Raw genomic sequence first — 19,317 nt, forward strand, 5'->3', positions numbered from 1 at the left:
GTAGTAACGTAATACGTACATTGATTTTCTCGCTACAGAGGGCGATGTTGAACTTTCCAACTCATAACATTTGACGAACTTGTTTTGACAATGTTCAGTATCACTCAACACAGAAAAGAAGTGGCAGCAGATAGAATACTGACTCTCTCATCTGTAAGAAATGGAAACAAACAAAATTACGATGCACATCGAATGATCCTACAGGGTAGCAAGTTACCTGAAAATGACTTCTTGTTCAAGTAGGAAGCTTTGTAGTGTTCGGGGTGTTGGTTTGGCTCCCGCGTGTGGATCCTGAGACTATATAGCAGGTCTAGTGGGAGTGGCTGAATAGACGCTGTGTCTCGTGCGTGTGCTTCTCTCCACTACTCCCTTTGCAGCTGTTAACCCTAAAGTAATTTTGAACGGAATATAGTATTGCTCCTCTCAGTAGCGGCTTAATACTGCAGAAGAGTAGCATCGTGATGGAAATCACGCCATATCGAACGCAGAAGCAGTTCGGCATTGAGATAAAGACGAACGTTTGAAAAATAAAAGGGTGGTGGGGCACACTCTTCTTGCAGAATAAAATATCCACTGGTTCTGCAGTATCTGATGTTGTAAGGATTGATAAGAATACAGCAACAAGTCGCAATCCCATTGGTTTATTATTGTTCTTGCACATCCAGATTTCAGCTGTAAGTAGCCATCTTCAGTGTATCTGAGTGAGTATTAACCCAAAAAATTCCCAGTAGTACATGTCATCATACGACTTTGTGTTTAGGCAGGGGGAAACTGAGGTGGTTGTTTACAACAAGTACAGCAGCCATAGTTTAAAAACGGAGTCAGCAGTAATTGTAAACAACCACCTCAGTTTCCCCCTGCCTGTACACCAATAAAGTCGCAAGGTAACATGTATTGCTGGGAGTTTTTCGGGTCTAAAATCACTCAGATGCACTGAAGATGGCTATTTATAGCTGAATTGATATGCAAGAGTAATAACAAGAAACGAATGGGATTGCTATATTGTATCTTTCCTTACAATAACATACAGTTGCTGTGCACAACGGTTCTGCATGGAGTGAAAGTTGGTGATTCTGATACCTGAAACAAGCCACAATTTCCTGGGCCATAAATCTAATGAAAGGCATTAACTGTACGTGAATTAGTATTACATTCAACAATCTAGTGTGCATGTTCTGTGCACGTTATGACGACTTAGCGTTGCACAAACATGAAACGTGGCTTCGTCACTACAAACCGACCTATGTGAAAAAAGGCCTATCTCCAGTAGCTATTGCAAATTACTGCGAAAATCAGAACGGAATCCATCGTGACAAGTAGATTTTATCTGTGTTTGTAACAACTGCAGCCGGTACGTTTTTGCACGTAGACGTTTGTGTAGAACGTGACAGACAGTTGACTGCAGTATCTGCGTTTCTCCCCTCGGACATGTCAGCGATTTCTTTTGGATACTGGCTGAGCCGTAGTTGTGTCCGGCTCTTCGAAAAGCGCGACAGGCAGAGTGCTTTCACTTCGCGTCTAGTGTTTCCGGAGGCGCTTTAGGCTTGGCGCGCTGTTTGGAACTCTACCGCCCTCTGGCGGGAGGTGGAGCAAGTGTACGGTCGCGTGACGATCGTGGAATACGTACTGGGCGGTGACCGAGAGAGGTGGTGGTGCGAGCGGGGCCTGCTTTTGGGGGTCGTCAACTGCTAGCCACCTGATTTGGCCGACCTCTTGGCTGTCACGGGTAAGTCAGCCTCACCCGCATGTACGTGGCTTATGAAGCTTAGAAGACGTGGTGCAGCAGATCAGCGCGTGGGACCGTATGTCTTCTTATCGGCCGTTGAAACCACTGGCAGCGGTTGGCTCTGACGACCATTTGGAAGTGCGACGTGTTCCCGGCGCTGGGGGTGGTGTAAAGTTGAGTACTATGTAACAGAGTTAGTTATATACATACGTGTGTGTATAAGAGAAGGTTTTCAAGTTCTAGTGAAGTGCATGATTTTCTTCACCAGTGGTTTTGTTGGGGTCGTCCCACCACAGCTTTCGTTTGCCTGTCCGTGGGCATGTGGTAATTGCTTCTTGGTCGGGCCGTTCTCATTCACACCTCGACTGGATGATTTAGGGACGGTGACGCGGGTCTCTGTGGTTCGGAGCCTGTGCAGGCACCGCCCTTGCTACATCTTCTGGTTTTGAGTAACTCGGGGAGGTGGTGGCTTGTAATGGAAGTTTTGGGGCTGATCTTCTGTGGCCCTGTAGACCACCAGTAACTATTCCGCCTATTGTGATTTGGGCCCCTTTACACCTGTCACTCCCTCACCGAGCTAAAGGAAATTTCATTTGGGAACTGCCTTTAAGGTGAAGGTTTGTGTGCTGTCTTATTCACATTTCTCTTGTAACAAATGTAAGTTATGTAACTGGTGAGAGACAAACATATTTGCTTAGTACAAGCTAGCTACTTAAAGCTTGTTTTTTTTTGTTTCTTTTTTTTTTTTTTTGGAACCGTTCCCTTATTGATATAACAAGTTTAAAATCTTCTTATTTTTAACGTCAAACCTTGCAATATCCTCTATATAGAGCTATTTTTAAAAGAGCTTTTAACTGTTGTGTTATATACATATATCAAGTTTCAAATCTTATTATTGGGAAGTTGTTAACGTCATACCTTGCGATCTCCTTTACATAAAGAAAATTTCTGAGCTATTGGCAATTGTTTTTGAAATTGTGCTTTTAAAAAGGTACCAGACTTTATTATTAAGAAAGTTTAAATAAAAAGGTATCTTTAGCAATGTGTGTTATTTCACCAGCACCTCCTGGCCCCTACTTCCACGATAACGTTTTGGAATAACATGTGTACTTGAGTTGTTGTTTGTGAACCGCCCTAATTGACGGTCCATTGGCGAATCATTCCCAGGAACGCAACATCTCTGCTGACGGTCCCAGATGTCCTGTTTTCTTTGCACTCCATAAGTAGCAAATCTTGCATCATGTGTTGAACCACCCATCGATTGGTTTGTCTGTTGGAACTTTTATCTGGTATTTAGTACGAAATCATTTCTGATCTGTTACAACTGATTCACATTTAGTGAATTAGAGAACACAAAACACACTCGCACCACTATATGCCATGTTCTTACATGCTGGCCTCCTAGTGGTGCTCTCCGGAACTACGCCACGACGCATATTACGAATCCAAACCTGCAGACATGTTCGTTGCTCCGCAACACGCTTGCGGCAGACACTTTGTGGTAGATACCTGCAGGAAGGTGTTCCTGGAGAGTGTGACGAGATTGCCAACCCTGATGCACAGTGGGCGGGAGGCCTGAAGCATGAAGACCACCAGCGCGCGCCGGAAGCCTGGAACGGCCTCGGGCCAACCGCAGCTGGACGCAGACACCACCAGGCGCTCGCTCTGCAAACCCACCATCAGCAGCTCTGTCACCGTGTTCCTACCAACAATCCTACATAATCAATCAACTACCTCCCTCAGTAACCTGAACGCCTCCATCTGCTCGCTCCACGAATCCACCAACGGCATCACTTTGCCATCAAACACCCAACAACATTCCCACTCATTCAGCCTGTGCCACTGTAACGCAATCACAGGAGACGGGGGAAATGAATGTTCGAACTAACGTGTGCCACACTATGTAAACCGGGACGCACAGTGATGCTACATTAGTCGCCATTAAAATTGCTACGCCAAGAAGAATTGCAGATGATAAACCGGTATGCATTGGACAAATATATTATACTAGAACTGACATGTGATTACATTTTCACGCAATTAGGGTGCATAGATCCTGAGAAATCAGTACCCAGAACAACCACCTCTGGCCGTAATAACGGCCTTGATACGCCTCGGCATCGAGTCAAACAGAGCTTGGATGGCGTGTACAGGTACAGCTGCTCGTGCAGCTTCAACACGGTACCACAGTTCATCAAGAATAGTGACTGCCGTATTGTGACGAGCCAGTTGCTCGGCCTCCATTGTCCAGACGTTTTCAGTTGGTGAGAGATCTGGATAATGTGCTCGACAGGGCAGCAGTCGAACATTTCTTGTATCCGAAAAGGCCCGTACAGGACCTGCAACATGCCGTCGTGCTTTATCCTGCTGAAATGTGGGGTTTCACATCGATCGGATGAAGGATAGAGCCACGGTCGTAACACATCTGAAATGTAACGTCCTCTGTTCAGAGTGCCGTCAATGCGAACAAGAGGTGACCGAGACGTGTAACCAATTGCACCTCATACCATCACGTCGGGTGATACGCCAGTATGACGATGACGAATACACGCTTCCAATGTGCGCTCACCGCGATTTTGACAAACACGGATGCGACCATCACGATGCTGTAAACAGAACCTGGATTCATCCGAAAAAATGGCGTTTTGCCATTCGTGCACCCAGGTTCGTCATTGAGTACACCACTGCAGGCGTTCCTGTCTGTGATGCAGCGTCAAGGGTAATCGCAGCAATGGTCTCCGAGCTGATAGTTCATGCTGCTGCAAACGTCGTTGAACTGTTCGTACAGATGGTTGTTGTCTTGCAAACGTCCCCATCTGCTGACTCAGGGATAGAGACGTGGCTGCACGATCGTTACAGCAATGCGTATAAGATGCCTGTCATCTCGAGTGCTAGTGATACGAGGCCGTTGGGATCCAGCATGGCGTTCCGTATTACCCTCCTGGACCCACCGATTCTATATTCTGGTAAAAGTCATTGGATATCGACCAATGTGAGCAGCAATGTCGCGATACTAGAAACCGCAATCGCGATAGGCTACAATCCAACCTTTATCAAAGTCGGAAACGTAATGGTACCCTTTTTTACTCCTTACACAAGGCATCACAACAACGTTTCACCAGGCAACGCCGGTCAACTGCTGTTTGTGTGTGAGAAAGCGGTTGGAAACTTTCCTCGTGTTAGCACATTGTAGGTGTCGCCACCGGTGCCAACCTTGAGTGAATGCTCTGAAAAGCTAATCATTTCAATATCACAGCATCTTCTTCCTGTCGGTTAAATTTCGTGTCTGTAGTACGTCAGCTTCGTGGTGTAGCAATTTTAATGGCCAGTAGTGTATGTGTGATTTGCATACAAAAGTCTACTGCGTCCCCCCCCTTTTTTTTCTTCTTGTAACTTAATTGTAGCCAACTTTTTACCTCGCGCATCGTAGACTTTTTTTCTCCATCGATCGTGAACACTAATGGTTCTGAAATAAGCAGTGCGCAGTAATGTGACAAGTGGGTAGCTTTAAATGTTAAGCATATTAAGAGACCAAATGTTATGATGCTAAAAAGTTTTGCTTCATTTCACTAGTTGTAAAATTAGTAAAACGATTTCTATAGCCAGTCTATCGTCAATTTTCATAAAAAGACCCCCAGTCATCAATAATTTGTTCCCGACCGCAAAAGTCACAACAATACTTCACACAATTTTAGAATCAACACGAGATCGCACAAATACGTTTCCCGAGGCAGTTTTGACAATTAATTCCTTCTTTACGCGGAGCTGACTTCACACACTTGTTCGCGTGTTCCCACCGTGAAAATCAATGGCAGGCTGCTTTGGATTAACACATCTCACAAGTACATCGTCCAAGGCAATTTTTTAACAAACTGTTCCGTCCTTACATGAGATCGCATTTCATGTTTTACCTCCTTGGAAACCGACCGTAGACTGTAACGTCATCAGCACAGATGAAGCTGTATATTAATATTTAAATAGTGAATATAAATAATAAAAAACTCGTTTCTCGACGTCCAGCATGGTAGGAGAAGCCTCTCTCTCTCTCTCTCTCTCTCTCTCTCTCTCTCTCTCTCTCTTCTCTCTCTCTCCCCCTCCTCCAATAACATTCGGCTGTTGCTCACCCGGCCGTTCTCACGCTATATGACCACCTGGCGCGTCGTTAGATGAATCTGCCTTTTGATTCTACCTACTCCCTACTTTGCATTAAAACACAGCAACAAAGTCATAATAAACTTGGACAGGGATCTGGCATAACGCTACATATCTCCCAACATGAATGTATTACAAGATTACCTTGTTTTGAAGAAATTGCAGAACTGCGTGCTGATCTGGTCGTTATTGGATTCGTTCTGGTGTTGTTGGCACGCTCTCTTTATTCCCCGTCGTATATTTTGATAAATGCAACATATATTAAATAATGCAATCGTTAGACACATTCAATTTTACAACCTTCCTGAAACGACCAAAAGTACCGAAATTGTGAATTACATGAATGGATAATAATCTAAACACAATCGTAAGATATTCATCTTCACCTCATAAGTAACTAGGTCCCAAGTTTGAAAACATTAAGTGACCTCTTACTATCCGCGATGCGTCATACATCTACTGCTCTGTGTAGTTCCGTGGCAACGACTTTTCCGCAACCGCTGTTACCTGGTAATTCGTCACCCCGCACAACAGAACCTTGTCTTCAGAACTGCAATAATGTGCTTAGCTTATTTAACAATTCACACGCTGTACCGCACCCAACTTAACAAAATAAACGCTTAATACATACACAATTCGTGGTCAGTGCCATACTATATCAGCAAAACAATAAAATGACGTCCCAGTATACACTAAATTGCTCGGTATACCTGTAGCAATTTAAACAAATACGTACTATTATCATCTCACTTTGTCATGCTACTGTAACACAATCAGAAGCTGTCGTTTGAATGTGGTATACTCCTGCACCTCAAACCAGTAAGCATAGTTGTGCATTTTCTACTTTTCGCGGCGTAATGAGTACTCCATCAAATTTCGGGTATGTAGCCACGCAAATAAAATTTGTTCCACTGATATTTCGGCCCCGTATCGCCCGGCCATCCTCAAAGTAAGTCGCAAGACTGAAGATGGCCGGACGATATGTGGCCGAAATATTAGTGGAACAAATTTTATTTGTGAGGCTGTATGCCTGAAACTTAATGGATAGTAAGCATAGTGTTTCTTAATAACAGCGATTTTAGATTTTCTGATGTTTTCTCAATAACTTTAGCAATGCTTTATTTACAACATACCCTGTCGCTTGACCTATCCGATCATAAACTACATCACCAAGACCATTCTTCCACCAAATAAAATTACACTTTATACTGCAGATTTTAAAGGCATTGTTCCGGTTTACGACGTCACAGACAGTATTATCTTATTCATGAATCGATTTGATTAAGTACTCCTCATCCATGTTACCTACATTTGTCATTACTCTGTTAATACTCCCGTCCGTATAACAACTATATTCAGGTTTCATTACTTCATCATGAGCATTACTGTGTTCGCCTTTTTAAGCACATTTTCCCACATGTTTAACCCCTGTTTTCCTTTCAACACTTTCGTTATCATATCTTCACTTACGGCACCTATGTCTGACGTTAATTCATAACGCTTACCGTCACTCTTTCCCATTTCATTGTCATATTCTAGCACATTATTTTCATTACAAATAAATAACCTCTTCTAACGTTTCCTGCTCAGTATTTAATGTGCCATTTTCAGTATCTACGTTCCTCGACGTTAAAGTATTTTTTCATTCCATCAATTCAGAGTTCATTTAGGCCATCATCAGTTTTAACTTTCCTTCTTAATTCATTATAAGATTCGGTCAGCTGATCAATTCCCTCGTTAATTTTATTTCACAGATCTTCTCTAGTTTTTTAAACACGTAATTCGTTTGATTACTGGTTAGTTCCAGATCCCTACAAAATTATTAGGACAGATCACTTTTTAACTTATTAAAATTTCTTAACATCTGTCTCATTTCGCATAACAACATTTTAAAATCATATTCAGCAGAAGTTACAGTATTAACTGCATCATCACTACTTGGCAGCGCCATCGATTCAACTTGATTTACATTAACATTAAAGTCTTGTTCTTCCTTTACTTCAACAATGTCATCATCGAATATATTATCTATGTTGTTTACACTGTCGCTAACATGACTTTCCGCACTGACCCAACAGTTTTCTCATATGCTACAGTATGAATTCAGTCAATGGTAGTACATTATTATTGTCATTATTAATTAATTGATTAATATTGGCCTCAATAGTAGCAACTTTTGCTTGAGAGTTGATCTCATCACCCATATTTTCATTACGATAATCCATCTTGCGTCATCAATAAATACTAAAATTACAAGATAAGTCCCCTGAAATTACAAAAAAGTTCTCTTCTAGTGAAGCGAGACGTCGCCTCCACTCTGTTGCGATACCCACCGCCAAACCAGCCGGACCTACGGTCAGTCGCCCGCAGTACGCCTGCATCGCTCGCAGCCCGCCAAGCGCAGCCGAGGCAACCAGCTTGCAAACGTCCGCGACGATTAGCTTTCGCCGGCCACGCCGCCTCCAGTCGCCTGTACTGTGTCTCTGCTGCCGCCGCAGTGAAGTCGCGCAAGCCGCCCGATGATGACGTTGTCTTCACTGTCCCAGATCCACTCGCAGTTCAGACATCACAATCAGATTACGATCGTGATGTTAACCGTCCATTCATACCTCATAAAATCCGTTTTACACCCAGAGTTCAAAACAGATTTTCTGCCCAAACATCCGTTGTCCGTGACAAATAATATCACACCGTTTCAACAGTGACACTGGGATCCCTACGTTCATTTTTCACCTTGCCATAATCCACAACAAAATTCAAATTCGCAGTTCTCTTCAAACAAGCACAGCTTACAGTTTCTCCAACTTCAGTTAAACACTCTCTTTTAAGTTCACGCATGGTTCCCATCCTGCAAATTTGTTATCTGAGAAAAGTTCCTGCCATCTGCTACGTCAATTACACGTCGCCTACTGGCCGTTTTCTCTAGTGTAGATGCTATGAATAACGCTGCCACAGCACACAGAGGAACGATTGTATCGTCTGCACCACTATGTACATAGGGACGCACAGTGAAGCCACGTGTGATTTACAGATGAAGGTCTAGAGCGTCCATCCCTACTTCTCGTAACTGCCTAGGCGCGTCTCGTAGACGTTGCCTCAGTTGGTCACTGCTCCGTTGGTCACGAACTCTTAACGCACGTGTATAACAGTGTGACAAGTGGTTAAATGATAAGCATAATAACAATCATAAAATGTTAGGATACCAACAAATTTCGCTTTATTTCGCTAATGACAAAATTAGTAAAACGATTAATAAAAAGATGTATCATTAATCATTAGTTCCCGAGCACCGTAAAAATCAGAACAATGCTTAACGTGACTTTAGAATCATCAAAAGATCGAACAAAAATATTTTCTGAGACTCACTTAACATTTAATTTCTTCTTTACGCAGAGCTGCACTTCACACAACAGTTGCGTGTTTTCACCTCGAAAACCAACACAACTACTTCATCCAAGACAATTTTACAACAAACCTTTCCATCCTTACATGAAATCAGATTTTTCACACGGATTCATACATTACGTCCTCGTAAATCGATCATAGGCTAGCAGCCAGCTATCTTAGCAGTTTGCCGCCAGCACTTTCGGGGCACACTTATGATTGGTTGTTCCTTTCCATCACAAAGCAATGACACAAAATAAAATTTTAATTGGCCGGCCAGTGTGGACGAGCGGTTCTAAGCGCTTCAATCTGAAACCGCGGGACCCCTACGGTCGCAGGTTCGAATCCTGTCTCGGGTATGGATGTGTGTAATGTCCTTAGGTTAGTTAGGTTTAAGTAGTTCTAAGTTCTAGGGGACTGATGACCTGAGATATTAAGTCACGTAGTGCTCAGAGCCATTTTGAAAATAGTAATTATTATTTCCTGATGAACTGAGTAATATTGAAATTATTATTAACGAGCTCTCAGTGCAAGTAACGTCATCAGCACGATTAATATTTAACTCTATATATTAATAATGAAAGTTCCGTTTCTTGGCGCCCGGCGTGGTAAGTAAATCCTACTATCTCTCTCGCCTCCAACACGATAATGCTCTTGCTCACCCGGCCGTTCTCATGCTGTGTGACAGCATGGCACGTCTTTCGATGAATCTGCCTTTTGATCCTACCTACTCTCGTAATGAAATCTGCCGATAGCGTGAATTAAAGCATAGTAACAAAGTGCAATAAATGTGGGCCGTCATGTGGTATAAACACTGCACAATCTGAAGTAAGCTGGACTTTGACACAACCAGCTACTCTAAAAACCTTCCAGCAGCACCACTCTGCCATCAGGTTCCCAACACTAGTCACACAGGACAAGTCAATATCACCTGTGATAAGCTGGACTCCGACACCACCAACCATTAACTCAGCACCACTCTCGCATCACGTGCTCAACATGAATCCCTCGCTGACAGTTGGCTAGTGTCTCCGGTAAGATGAATGATACGACCAGACTCTCACTCTGCAAACCTACAAGCAGCACTTCTCCGCCATCAGGTTCTCAGCAACAATCACACATGTTCACTCAGCTATTGCCGGCAGTCAGCTGGATTCTAACGCCATCAACTGCTCCTTCAGAAGCCGGCCGTTGTGACCGAGCGCTACTAGGCGCTTCAGTCTGGAACTGCGCGACCGCTATGGTCGCAGGTTCGAATACTGCCTCGTGCAAGGATGTGTGTGATGTCCTTAGATTAGTTAGGTTTAAGTAGTTGTAAGTCTAGGGGACTGATAACCTCAGATGTTAAGTCCCATAGTGCTCAGAATCACTTTTTGCTCCTTCTGAAAATACACCAGCATAACCACTCTGCTATCAGCTTCTCATCAACAAGCGCACACAGTCAAGTACCATTTTCAGTAAGCTGGACTATGGCAGCAGTAACTCCTCCCTCTGTAAAACCTTCAGCAGTACCACTGTAATCAGATTACCAATAACACTCCCACACGGTCAACAACTGCTTGCAGTGACCTGGACTTTGATCACAAATATCTGTTCACCAGCATGACGTTTCTGCTGTCAGGCTCTCAAAACACCAATCCCACACAATCCTCTAGTAAATCGAGCCCTGCGCCACCAGGCGCTGGCTCTGAAAACGCACCACGAGCCATCTCGACAACAGTCAGTTCATCCCTGAAGAAAAACCGATCTACTTATACTCTGAACAATCAGCTACTCTATCTAGTAAGTTTCATGCCCATACCACAGGCCACTAGCTCTGTGTACTTTCCAGAAGCGCCACTTGTCTTCAGGGGCTCAACAAAAATCAATGTCTGCAGAACAACCATTCAACTTCTTGTCTCACCATTTGTTCATCGACCGTCTCCCCTACTTAGATTTGGATGTTGTTGGGAGTGGAGGGAGGTACTTACAAAGTCTCTTCGGGGATTTGTGGAGATTCATGTCGTTTAAACTGAAACTAAAAATTGTAACATAACTTTGAGCATTGTGCTAAAAGATGATTTTGTTTTCTCCTGCCAGACACTGCCATTTGTTAACCAAACGCCACATTAACACAGCTGATGACGAAGATACGTTCTCCCAAAAGACACAGTGGAAACGCATCTGTCATGGTATGAAAGCCTTTCATACAATGTGTTTGTGCATGCTGCGACAGTTGCTTGGCAGTCTCAAAACTCTCCAGTTATCTATCTGTCTGCCAACACAGTGGTTCTTTGACTAGTAACTGCAAGACATATGTTGACGGGACCAGCGAGCTTTTACAGTCTTTGGCCAATAAGAATACTTGGTGGTGTATTTCGGTTTGGAACCCTATGGCCACAGCGCAAAACCTCACTGTTCTTGGGGTATCGTCCAGAGATCGCGGTGCCATTGCAAAGTCGGCAATGCATATCAACACCGCAAACTTGTAGAGGGCCCGCTGTAATCAGCGATGACGTATGGGAAGCCGTCCCAAAGACCACACTTCTCCCCCAGTAATGCCGTGCCCCCACACTGAGGTCAATATAAAGCCAAGCTTGCAAGAGCTCTACTCCATGTTTGTGACCTCATCCAAAGGAATCAACATCATAGTGCAGTACCAAGAAGTTGTAGTAGTTTCTGATGATCTTGTAAATGTTGAACTGTGTGCCTCAAGAGGACTGTTTATTAGTGCATCAAGTGATGCTTTGCTAATCAATGCTGTGACGTATATTACGTCTTTGTTCGCGCTTTCATCTTCTTCAGCACAATTGACGATAGTATCCGCTTCAAGTGACTTACATCAAAGTTCTTACACTTGTGACCACATTTCAGGAACTAATAAAAATATTTTAAAATTTCATTTTTGTGGGTGTCTACATCCTCAACGTGTTTTGAGAATGAAAACATGATCAACATAGGTTTTGTTCTTTTTTTATGCGTACAATTGGGCTAATTTCAACCGTCGTCATTTTCAAGCTTAATATATGTGCTTGAAAATTACCCACGGTTGAAACTGGCAATTGTAGACATAATAAAAAGAATACATTCTACTCAGACCATATTTCAATTCTCATAATAAAAATAATTTATAATTTTCCTATGTTTACCTTAAGCGTTAGGGATGTAAAAGCAAACGGTCTGTTGAATTCAATTTAATCTCAAAACACAAACATCAAAAAACTTTTTCATCATGTCGGTTCCGAGAGTTCCGGAGCCTGTAGAGAAAACTGGAATAGAGATCAACAAAAACATCATCTCTATATGATCACGATGATGATGATGACGGGTTTATGGGGCACTCAACTTCATGGTCATTAGCGGCCTTGAAAAGACCCAATTGTTACACAGTCCAATTTTTTTAACAGTCCAATCTAATCACTGTCGGTAATGATGATAAAGATGATGAAATGATGAGGACAACACAAACACCCAGTCCCCGGGCAGAGAAAAATCTCCCACCCGGCCAGAAATCGAACCCAGGACCCCACGATCCAGCGGCAGCAACGCTAGCCACTAGACCTCGAGCTGCGGACCGTGTCTGTATGACAAATACCATTCTGTGACGTGTGAAGTCGAGAGAACACCTGACCAGTAATTGTACATTATTCATTTGGTCTCGCACATCGTGATATAATATATTACTGAATAACGTCATTCGCATAATTATTTAGCGAGTTTTGACTTGGGCTTTCCAACTCTGTCCTCCGTCCCTGAAATTTTAACTGCAAATAGTAAACAGTGAAATAACATGTGAAATTCACTACGACTTCTTGAAAATGCATATAGTGATGAATAAAATGTGGAATAAAATTAAGTATTAGCGCGATCCAAACCGCCGCCTCGGCCATTACTCAGGTGCGAAGTGTGAACGGTGACAGCTTAACCACAATGACTTCATGTACTGTATGCAGCACCTTCGCATAATCGACACGTAAAATGTATGTTGCGATTTTCTCGAGATTTCCAGAATATAGTGCACCTTACTACTTGGGCATTATGTTTTTTTAGTGACCTGCTTTTTTTTCTCATCAGTCTTCCAACTGGTTAGATGTGGTTCGCCACGAATTCTTCTCCTCTGCTAACCTCTTCGTCTCAAAGTAACATTGGCAACCTATGTCCTCAGTAATTCTCTGGATGTATTCCAATATCTGTCTTCCTCTTCAGTTTTTGCCCTCTACAGTCCCCTCCAGGAATAGGGGAAAGAAATACAGTAGAAGAAGAATGGGTAGCTCTGAGGGATGAAGTAGTGAAGGCAGCAGAGGATCAAGTAGGTAAAAAGATGAGGGCTGCTAGAAATCCTTGGGTAACAGAAGAAATATTGAATTTAATTGATGAAAGGAGAAAATATAAAAATGCAGTAAATGAAGCACGTAAAAAGAAATACAAACATCTCAAAAATGAGATCGTCAGGAAGTGCAAAATGGCTAAGCAGGGATGGCTAGAGGACAAATGTAAGGATGTAGAAGCTTATCTCAATAGGGGTAAGATAGATACTGCCTACAGGAAAGTTAAAGAGACCTTTGGAGAGAAGAGAATCACGTGTAAGAATATCAAGAGCTCAGATGGCAACCCAGTTCTATGCAAAGAAGGGAAGGCAGAAAGATGGAAGGAGTATATAGAAGGTTTATACAAGAGCGATGTTCTTGAGGACCATATTATGGAAATGGAAGAGGATGTAGATGAAGACGAAATGGTAGATTCGATACTGCGTTAAGAGTTTGACAAGGCACTGAAAGACCTGAGTCGAAACAAAGCTCCGGGAGTAGACAACATTCCGTTAGAACTACTGACGGCCTTGGGAGAGGTAGCCATGACAAAACTCTAACAGCTGGTGAGCAAGATGTATGAGACAGGCGAAATACCCTCAGACTTCAAGAAGAATATAATAATTCCAATCCCAAAGAAAGCAGGTGCTGACAGATGTGAAAATTACCGAACTATCAGTTCAATAAGTCACAGCTGCAAAATACTAACGCGAATTCTTTACAGACGAACGGAAAAACTGGTAGATGCGGACCTCGGGGAGTATCAGTTTGGATTCCGTAGAAATGTTGAAACACGTGAGGCAATACTGACCTTACGACTTATCTTAGAAGAAAGATTAAGAAAAGGCAAACCTACGTTTCTAGCATTTGTAGACTTAGAGAAGGCTTTTGACATTGTTGACTGGAATACTCTTTTTCAAATTCTAAAGGTGGCAGTGGTAAAATACAGGGAGCGAAAGGCTATTTACAATTTGTACAGAAACCAGATGGCAGTCATAAGAGTCGAGGGGCATTAAAGGGAAGCAGTGGTTGGGAAAGGAGTGAGACAGGGTTGTAGCCTCTCCCCGATGTTATTCAATGTGTATATTGAGCAAGCAGTAAAGGAAACAAAAGAAAAATTTGGAGTAGGTATTAAAATTCATGGAGACGAAGTAAAAACTTTGAGGTTCGCCGATGACATTGTAATTCTGTCAGAGACGGCAAAGGACTTGGAAGAGCAGTTGAACGGAATGGACAGTGTCTTGAAAGGAGGATATAAGATGAACATCAACAAAAGCAAAACGAGGATAATGGAATGTAGTCTAATTAAATCGGGTGATGCTGAGGGAATTAGATTAGGAAATGAGACACTTAAAGTAGTAAAGGAATTTTGCTATTTAGGAAGTAAAATAACTGATGATGGTCGAAGTAGAGAGGATATAAAATGTAGACTGGCAATGGCAAGGAAAGCGTTTCTGAAGAAGAGAAATTCGTTAACATCGAGTATAGATTTATGTATCAGGAAGTCGTTTCTGAAAGTATTTGTTTGGAGTGTAGCCATGTATGGAAGTGAAACATGGACGATAACTAGTTTGGACAAGAAGAGAATAGAAGCTTTCGAAATGTGGTGCTACAGAAGAATACTGAAGATAAGGTGGATAGATCACGTAACTAATGAGGAGGTATTGAATAGGATTGGGGAGAAGAGAAGTTTGTGGCACAACCTGACTAGAAGAAGGGATCGGTTGGTAGGACATGGTTTGAGGCATCAAGGGATCACAAATTTAGCATTGGAGGGCAGTAAGGAGGGTAAAAATCGTAGAGGGAGAGCGAGAGATGAGTACACTAAGCAGATTCAGAAGGATGTAGGTTGCAGTAGGTGCTGGGAGATGAAGAAGCTTGCACAGGATAGAGTAGCATGGAGAGCTGGATCAAACCAGTCTCAGGACTGAGGACAACAACAACAACAGTTCCCTCTAGTACCATGGAAGTCATCCCCTTATGTCTTAGCAGATGTCCTATCATCCTGTCCCTTCTTCTTGTCAGTGTTTTACACATATCCCTTTCCTCTCCGATTCTGCGAGGAACCTCCTCATTTCATACCTTATCAGTCCACCTAATTTTCAACATTCGTCTGTAGCACCACCTCTCAAATGCCTCGATACTCTTCTGTTCCGGTTTTCTCACAGTCCATGTTTCACTACCATTCAAAGATGTACTCTAGGCGTACATTCTTAGAAATTTCATCCTAAAATTAATGCCTATGTTTGATATTAGTAGACTTCTCTAGGCCAGGCTATCTAAAGGAGTACAAAGTTCGAACTAAGTTCGTGATCCACACGTCGTGGCCTGCCCATGTGAGGTTATCATGTCTCTGGTAGTGTTCAGGTTCTTCAGAGTTTTCTGCCAATTTCCGTTCGAGCAATCTTACCCTGTCTCTTTCAAAAGAAATTTCAAAGGATGGATCTCGCTCCCACTTGTTTCCACAGCCATTATGAGTGCGGCGATGTTGGGGCTGCCGGGAGGTTCCACCGTGGCTCCTGGTGTCGGCTCGACCCCAGCACTCTGTCCAAACTGGCCGATGACGATGCTGCGCGTTGTTCGACGGTCATCCATTTTAAATGCAGTTACGGTTACAGGTTCTTGAAATAAAATGCTAATGTTACATAAGCACTCATCACATGATTCCACTAATTCCGAGAGCAGCCTAACTGCTTTGTAACAGCTCGGAAATTCAGGTGAACTTGTGAGCCGAACTAATGCGTGTCACTCACTCACCGCCATCTTGCCATCCTCTTTGTCTGGACCATGTGTATGTGTCTAATCGTTCAAGACTATTTGGTTCTATTAAGGGCATTACTGTCACTGTAACTCATCACAACGGAAGAACCTACAGCAATAGACAATCGTGTATAGCTCAAAAATTAAGTTCACATTTTGCAAATAAACGTATTAATGTGTTCTTTTTGTAGATGTCTCATGGTATTTATTGACCACATCAACTATCAATGCAAAAGTTTATACCTGGTAGTATCGTCTGGCCATTCGGCACACTAACAGCCCAACATCATGTACAAAACTCACGATTTTGTTTATTGCAGTTAGACCACATTATTCCTTGCGGATAATTCGGGGAAATGCTAAAGACTGAATGACTGAGCAGAGCAACGATACGGCTATGGATTAAACCTCGATCCACCATCGCAAATCAGAACTGAAGTAGCTGTAAAAATTTCGTCCATTGATAGTTTGCCGAATATGGTCAAAACAGTTATCTGAGCTGCTATGACTATGGCCATCGTTTCGTAGGGATCGCAGTCGTTTAAAATAATGAGCTACTTGGAAAGTGGTAGAGTCCTGCGGTTCATTATGACTCGATGCTGAATAACTAGTAACTCGTGTTTAATGAAAAATGACCTAGATTGGTCTACGAAACAATGCTCTCTCATCATGACCAAAAAGCGCCCCCAGTCTGGCAGTTACTGAGGATGAAGTGTATAAACTAGAATAGAACTGATCCATCACCCACTCTGTTCTACATACTTAACTCCAAGTTTCGTCTTCCTACTCTCTGAGTTGAAAATGTTGGAGAATTTAGTCTTTACGAACTATTTTGAAGACACTGACGGAAGCTGTTTTCCTTCAGGACAAAATGAGTCATAAACTCTGTGGACCTATTCTTTACCAACGACCAGAGATTATGTTGAAAAATGCAATGATTTGTTTGTTGTAAAATATCTGCACTTTTTGTCATCATTATCAAAAGCAGCCCTTTTTGTTTCATTCAAATTTTATTTCCGATCGTTTTTGTTGTCAATTTGGTAAAATTTCCCTCGATTGTTAAATAATTCTCCTTGGGTACTGTGATATTCCTGGCTGTGGACGCCAGTATTTTATTTTGCTAGAAGCTTACCTTGATGCAGCTTGATACACGTGAAGTAGCATATGGGGCAAAACTGGGGTGAGGTACAAGCGACAGATGGTACAATATGTACCAGTCCCGTGGGAGAGTCCACTGATTGTACTGAACTTGCTTCGGATTGGTCGGCACATTCTCTTGTTTATTATTTATATACTTTTCATTGTATTTAACCCAGTTTTTGGTATGACAAGCTCTCATGGTTACCCTACGAATCTTTTGTTTTTGTTTATTAAATTTCACTAGTTTTAAGAAACATAAGAGTAACGATATGGCAACTGAAGTGCTTCGGACACCTTCCAGTCGCTTTGCCGCGCCTGGGGGACGAAGTACTTTGGCTGCGCTAATCACTGTGTTTCGGGCGTTCAAGGGAGACGAAAGCGATAACTATGTTTTGGTCGTTCTGGAGGGACGGACATGTACTTTACATCGAAAGTTGTGAGAAAAGTTACTGTACTATTACGAAAGCTATGTCGGATGTTGTAAAAGATAGTGCAAAATGTGTAATGATTTAAAATATAAGCAAACAGGGTACATTAATGAGAAGTGTCGCCTACCACCATTGTCAGTGCTACAGATCTTGCCCTCTGTAGATACGGAGACTAACCTGGGAAAATGGCATCCCATAAAAAGCACAATCACAGGTTCAAGTTGACAGTATAGCAGCCTTCACCGAAGAAAATCCCACAACCGACGAGCTGCTTTCTGCACTGGGGACACAACTTTAGAAGACGACACGTTTGTCGGAAGAAGGTTAGCGACACTTCTTCAATCTCTCCAGATCCCTCCAGCTTCCAGATCTGGCTTCCAAACCTCACATACTTTGCAGTACTCATCTGCAAATGTTACTCGTTTGTCTGCCACAACTTCGAATCACTGCCAAAACGTTATGGACGGATCTTCCCAGCAGATAATCAACCGTTAAAACGTATCAGACGTCCACACAACTGGGAGGAGGAAGTTCGTTAATTAAATCCTAACAGCAAGCTAGAACAACAGCGCCGGCGAAACTGGGTCAGAGTAACATCAGGGCAATTAATGAACTTTGTGTAGAACTAACCTGGTCAATTATCGCCTGTCCGAAGATGCAGTAGGTCCCCGTCTGGTAGAGATACGCCGGGAAGGTAAACATCATCTTCACCATAGAGCTGCGTTCGATGTCTTTCTGCAACAGCTTCAAAAAAAAAAATGGGAAACAAGGAGTGGAGCAATAAGAGAAAGAGGATCTCGTATTTAGGTTATAGTAACAGACCCAGACTTCTAATTGCTTTATAATTGTATACTATGTGATAAATTGCAGTTATGGTGTACTAAAAGCTGATAAATTGTTGATGATACATGTTGGAGAATGCAGATCCACACGTACAGAATGGGTCTAACTTAGTAAACTTATGGATAATTGCGGCTAAACTGGGTTTTTACAGTGCACTGATTTTCGAATTGTCTGTCGTAAAAATTAGTTTATTCCTTTCATCGTGAGAACCATTCAAATATTATTTGCAAAATATTGATTTCTACTGCAAGATGAGGACAAAATTCTTCCAAGGGATTTCATTACTGTTTCGGAAACGACATAAATCCTGACTAATTTTAGACCCATTTCCTTCATATAATACGATTCCCTACCCCAAAGTATAATTGTGCTTGTTTCCGCAGTTTTTCGAACTGAATGACACTCTCAAACTGTTATTAATTTATAGACTGGAGGTACTGTAACTGTTTTTCGCAGTTTCATTAGGTGTATATATGTGTATAAAATGGTTTCTACTTTAAAGGAAGATTTTTTTATCTCGAATTGTTTTCTAGATACGAGATACACCATTTAAGTTTATGGAAAATATAACTTACTTCCTTATCATAAAGCGAATGAA

The 19,317-nt window shown here is 42.3% G+C and overlaps 1 protein-coding gene across 1 annotated transcript in view; it reads right to left on the bottom strand.

The window, feature by feature from the left end:
- Nucleotides 1–19,317, bottom strand: part of LOC126278766 (odorant receptor 2a-like) — a 78,084-nt gene that overhangs the window by 10,396 nt on the left and 48,371 nt on the right. Inside the window, exons 6-7 of the mRNA XM_049979043.1 lie at nucleotides 15,959–16,169; nucleotides 3,236–3,428 (exon numbers count right to left, since the gene is read on the bottom strand). Of these exons, the coding sequence (XP_049835000.1) occupies nucleotides 3,236–3,428; nucleotides 15,959–16,169 (404 nt within the window). The remainder of the gene's footprint in view (nucleotides 1–3,235; nucleotides 3,429–15,958; nucleotides 16,170–19,317) is intronic.

This window comes from Schistocerca gregaria, chromosome 6 (assembly GCF_023897955.1).
Source record: "Schistocerca gregaria isolate iqSchGreg1 chromosome 6, iqSchGreg1.2, whole genome shotgun sequence".
In the NCBI taxonomy this organism is placed as follows: Eukaryota; Metazoa; Arthropoda; class Insecta; order Orthoptera; family Acrididae; genus Schistocerca; species Schistocerca gregaria.